At 46.5% G+C, this 5,160-nt stretch overlaps 1 protein-coding gene across 1 annotated transcript; it reads right to left on the bottom strand.

The window, feature by feature from the left end:
- Positions 1-1,415: 1,415 nt before the first annotated feature.
- Positions 1,416-1,738, bottom strand: SARC_07927 (hypothetical protein; the record flags this gene model as incomplete). The annotated part of the gene is made up of 1 exon (XM_014298107.1): positions 1,416-1,738. A coding segment is annotated over one exon (323 nt), but the record flags the coding sequence as incomplete, so codon positions are not given.
- Between the last annotated feature and the right edge of the window lie 3,422 nt (positions 1,739-5,160).

Raw genomic sequence — 5,160 nt, 5'->3', positions numbered from 1 at the left:
CCCCCCCTGTGGCCTACGATTGGCTAAGCGAGCCGAAGTGCGTATCTGCGTCTTTTGTATGCCAGGGCACAACAGTTGAAGCAGTTCGTGTGTTTTCAAGAGTTGCCATTTCGGGTGTAGCTGTAGCGTACGATCGTATGTACGCGATCCCAACGTGTCCTCTAGGAGATACAATGGTTCAAAAGGTTCTGTTGAAATTCGGCGTCCGTCTGACAACGTTCGCGGGCTCGTCGGTGGTTTTCCATTATTGGTACGCTGGCCAACTTGATGTGGCCCTTGGCAAGCTTACGAAGGGTTGTGTCCACAGTAGCTCGGGTCTCATGCGAGCATATCTTAGTGATCTGTAACTCAGGTGACCACGCTACCAATCGCCGAAGATTCGACTTGATGTAGTCGAGCGTTGACTGTTCCGCCTTGAAGTGATTTAGTACTTTATAAAACCACCGTAGGCTCTATACCTCATCCAGCCCAGACATTCTTAAAGGCTTCAAGAAGCGCTCCTTTCGTATCCCTCTCCATAATATTATGTAGGTGATAACGGTTCGAAGGCCATTCTGGCCAACTCCGTGGTTAACGTGGTTCTCGCTTGTCAACCAGTCAGGACTCGTGTGTCGCGCATAGGGTTTCCAGTATACCATGTAATGCTTCAGATCGCAGTAAGTTGTTGTCTTCCACTGCTCGACACAGCTTCTCCGACAGTTTCATTTTGCGTGCATTTTGAGCCTGGCGATTAGCTAAAATACTCTCTGGAGTAGGTGCTGGTGGGAAGAGGGCCGTCTCCTTGCTTCCTTGTGGTGAGATGTTATCCCGTAAGGGTTCGTATCGTCGAGCCTAGGTGGTCATGTAGGTTACACAGGAAATTTGACCGTGCGGATTCTGTTGTGCCCGCTGCTACTCATGCACGAACTCCTTAAGAGTCGGTACATCATTACCTGAAGACTGATCATCGGATTCCTGAGAAAAACTCTTTGGAGTAGGTGCTGGTGGGACGGGGGCCCTCTCCTTGCTTAATTGTGGTGAGATGTTATCCCGTAGGGATCCGTATCGTCGAGCCTAGGCGGTTGTGTAGATTACGCAGGGAATCTTGACCGGATGGGTTCTGTTGTGCCCGCTGCTACTCATGCAATTCCTTAAGACTCGGTGCATCATTACCTAAAGACTGATCATCGGACACCCGAAACTGGTATCCTAGTCCTCGATGTTGACGACCGAGACCCTTGTTCCGAAGTGCTGGGGTATCTTCCTTGGGTGACTCCCTGTCTGACCCTTGGTAATCCGCCTCCAACGGTTGGCGACCGCCCTGTAGAACAGGATGTGGTTGTCATGGATGTGTGCGATGTAAGCGCTGTTCTTACTGTTCGAGTAAAGACTGTTGCTTGGTCAATAGCTCTATAAGTTGCTGTGAGGAACTTTGGCTATTCCCGACCCCTGGTCTGTTGTAGCGCCGACGGGTGGCGTGGGCGCTTTGCCGGCGGAAGACGCTGGTTGCTATCGCTAGTTACAGCCTTGCTGTTCTCCTTAAGGTGTCGCTGAACCGACGGTTGTTGGTCTGAGGACGTAGCTCCAGAGCTTGCTGAAGACGAACTGGCTGACAACCCGGTATTCACTACATATTCACGAATACCCGCTTGCTCCTCATTCGTCTGTTGGTCAGAAATCACTGCTCGTCTGTCTTTGGTTGCCTTCTCCTGCCTCTGTGGGGTACTGGTTTTCCTTGCACGGTGTTGTCCTTGCGTGGCTAGGGAAGATCGTCGCGAGGTAGCCTAATTCTCTTGATGTTGATCATCCTGCTGGTCCGTTCGCTTGTGATTGACTTTGAGCGTCACCCTGTGATCTACTGCGTTTCGTTTCAGTAAGGTGGTTACCATCACGAATTCAACGTTCAGGTGGAAGATGTTGTTATCGGCGGCTTTGGCAAGGGTACGTCATACTAGTAGAGGTCGTTTGGAGTGATAGAGCAACTGCCTGAGCTCAATCGACCGTATCAAGAAATCAAGAACTCATCTTGATGTTCATCCTTCACGCCCGACTCGGATAATTATTTTCTCTAATTGTCTTCAAGCCATTGCTCTTCCTTTATGCCCTCATTCATTACTTACTCCCTAATCAATTGCTACCTAATTACTACCTAATTGGGTTGATTACTGCCTTGCTATAGAACTGAATAATGGCGACCGTGTACTCGATATGACGAGTTGTATGACGCCGAAAGGAACCACTTCCATCGTATACCTAATGTTTGCACTCATATACACACAATTTTATCATTGACACGTCATGTACCCAAAATCACAACTTAGTCCGCCATGTATTGTCCCCAGCGTGGATTGAATTAGTACTCAGTGTCGTTCTAGTGTCCAACATCACTCTAACTAATATGTCTGAGGGATTCCCACAGTTTTATGCACTTCTTGTATCCGTCACGCCCTCATTTCTTTCGTATACTATTTAACTTTCGACGTTGTGAATGTCATGTGACTATCCTACGTCCTTCCCCCTCTTAGACTTATTGTCATAAGATTGATATACTTTAGTGTTGTCCCTAGGTTGTGCCGCGACGTGTTAGCTAATGTAATTAAGTATTGATCTACTACACTTGTACTTGCCTAGTTATACCATCGATGGAGGGTCGTAACAACCTTAAGGGTTTTAAACAACCTTAAGGTGTGTGTGCAATCATCTACTCTCGTTGACTAAATTTACTGCCACCTTCTCTTGGTTCCGAATTGTTTGCCTCTTGACCCGAGTTTATTCTGCCTTGTCCTATTTCGATCTTACTACTGGACAACTTACTACCGTAGGTATCTAATGATTCTTCTATACCCATTTACCAATAAAGCCTATTATATCTTCTATTATGGGTTCCATGACTATTACTAACCTCGGTAGATTATATTAAACCCCGCTTCACACTTATTAAGACACGTATACTCCACCTCTTACGCACGATAATTGCTACTGTTTCAATACTCTGATAAAAATAACACACTTCTATCACTTATTTGCTCTGGCATGGCTATCATTTATTTGCTCTGGCATAGTGGTCGACTGATTCTAACTTCTGATTGTTGCTGTATGAATTGTCTCTTCCCTTTCGTGTCGTTTCTAAGGTTGTGACTGTTGGCTGTTTGTTGTTGTGCTAAACCATTGCTCCTCTCTTGCTCGTTATGTATCAGTAGAACCCCCCGCGTTTGTCGTGTCCTGAACATACTCAACGTCGCGTGTCTGACACCTATATACTGTCAGGTTTCTGGTGTTAGTAGTCAGTCCGATACTATATACGTCGCTGCTACTGTCTTCGAGTAGTGCAGGCGTTGATTCACTGGTTTTACTGCTGATGAAGCCACTGTACAAATTGTGCGTTCGATTAGGTCGATCTTCATTAGTGCATTTCCTTGACTCATCTTGATGGCTACCATCTAAATCTCGTCTAGGCTCTTGAACGATATTTCTCTATCTTCTCTAGTCAAGTATACAATATAAATTACGGCGGTAGAAAAACATCAAACTGTCTTGAAGTACCCAACCTTCTCAACAAGAAGTCAGCAATACTTCTAGACATGGACATTCTACCATACCTGGACATATCTCTAGCGGGGATAATCAATCCACTCATACCCACGGATGCCAAATGGGAATTACTTCTTACACCACACGAAGACGACCCTAAACATCAAGAATGAGGCAGCACGTGCAAACCCTGCAAATTTGTTCAAGAAATTAAACGCGGACTGTTTCATTTCAGAGAGAGTATCATTAAGAAAGCTCAATTGCTTTGCATGAATATCCTTTGTCTATGTTATAGTTAAGGTCAGGGTTGCGACGAAAAACGGCAAAACATATTCGGACCATAGTAGGTGTCGGAGACCCACAGAGGTGTTACCCGTGTGAGCACTACGGTGAGATTTCCGCGAGTGCTTATTAGGCGTTCACTTCATAGCTGCCATATCCCATATAAACCATCATCATACAGCTTGTGACAGCCCTAGTAATCATAGGCGTCTTGCTGGTCCCAAGTACCCACGCTGGTGTTATGGGGACACAGAAAAGCGATAGGCGTCAACTGGCTTTGGCAGGCGTGAGGCCTAGAACGGAGTGTCTGGGATCGGGGCCGGCAGGAGTTGTCTGGAGGGATGCTGAAGCGGTTAGACTTCTTGGTGTTGAGGCCTAGGAGGTTATTCTAACTGGCGCAACTGAGCACGCTGGTGCAAGAGACGCTGCCGTAGGACAGCCGTCGTTAAGGGCTGCTTCACCGAGGGCCATCACCTGGAGAGGCGCTGGACATGGGAGCTCTCGAGCTCGACAAGGTACCAACACAGGGCAATGCGTTGCAGTCGTTCGTTCATTCATCCACAAGGCTGTAGGCAATCTGCAGGGCGGAATTCTTTGCTTTGCTTCAATTTTTTTTTTTCGCATGGGGTTGAACTTTCTCATTATGATCATAAGGAAGTCCTATCCTCAGGTGTGGTATCGCGTTTGAAGAAACGCTCTACCTGAGGCACGATAGAATCGTCCAGGAAGAATAGCAACTTAGAGAGTTGTGGGGAGCGCCTATTACCAATAGCTTTGCCCAGCATTTACGAAGGCCTTGAAGCGATAGAGTCGCGGACACGGTTGGTCCATGTAGAGATGGGCACCGCATTCTGAAACAAAGCTTGTACGGGGTACGCTCGTCAATGTAAGATATGGAAAAGATCACGATCACAGTGGGTAAGTAGTTAATTTTAAAGACTAGCTCGTTATTGTGTGCCAACTAGAAAAAGAAAACCAGAGGTGATAAATCGTGGGGCGACAGTTGGAAAGTTAGGTAGAAACTCCAAAAAGAAAAATAAAGTAAATAAAAAAAAGACTATGCCAAACAAAGGAATCACTATTGTTAAGTAGTGTGTAGGACTCAAGATCAGGTAGTAGTTGGAAGCTGGTGCTGTTGGGCTGAGGTAGGACTGTTACCAGGTGGGGCGATGGGCGGGTGACCGCCGAGTACTAACCTCGTAAAGTGGGCTAGGACAGTAGTGTAATTGTAAGACAGATGAACTTAGGCAATGGAGTATAATATGCCAGGTTTAATACACTGATGCTATTGGTCCACTTTACGTAGCAAAGGGAGACTAACTACCAGGGGTTTAGGTTATATACCGGGTCATAGTCATGTCCTAGGTT

The sequence above is a fragment of the Sphaeroforma arctica genome, assembly GCF_001186125.1.
Source record: "Sphaeroforma arctica JP610 unplaced genomic scaffold supercont1.667, whole genome shotgun sequence".
In the NCBI taxonomy this organism is placed as follows: Eukaryota; class Ichthyosporea; order Ichthyophonida; genus Sphaeroforma; species Sphaeroforma arctica.
The sequence above is the reverse complement of the archived record's forward strand: the minus strand, read 5'-3'. Positions and strand labels throughout refer to the sequence as shown.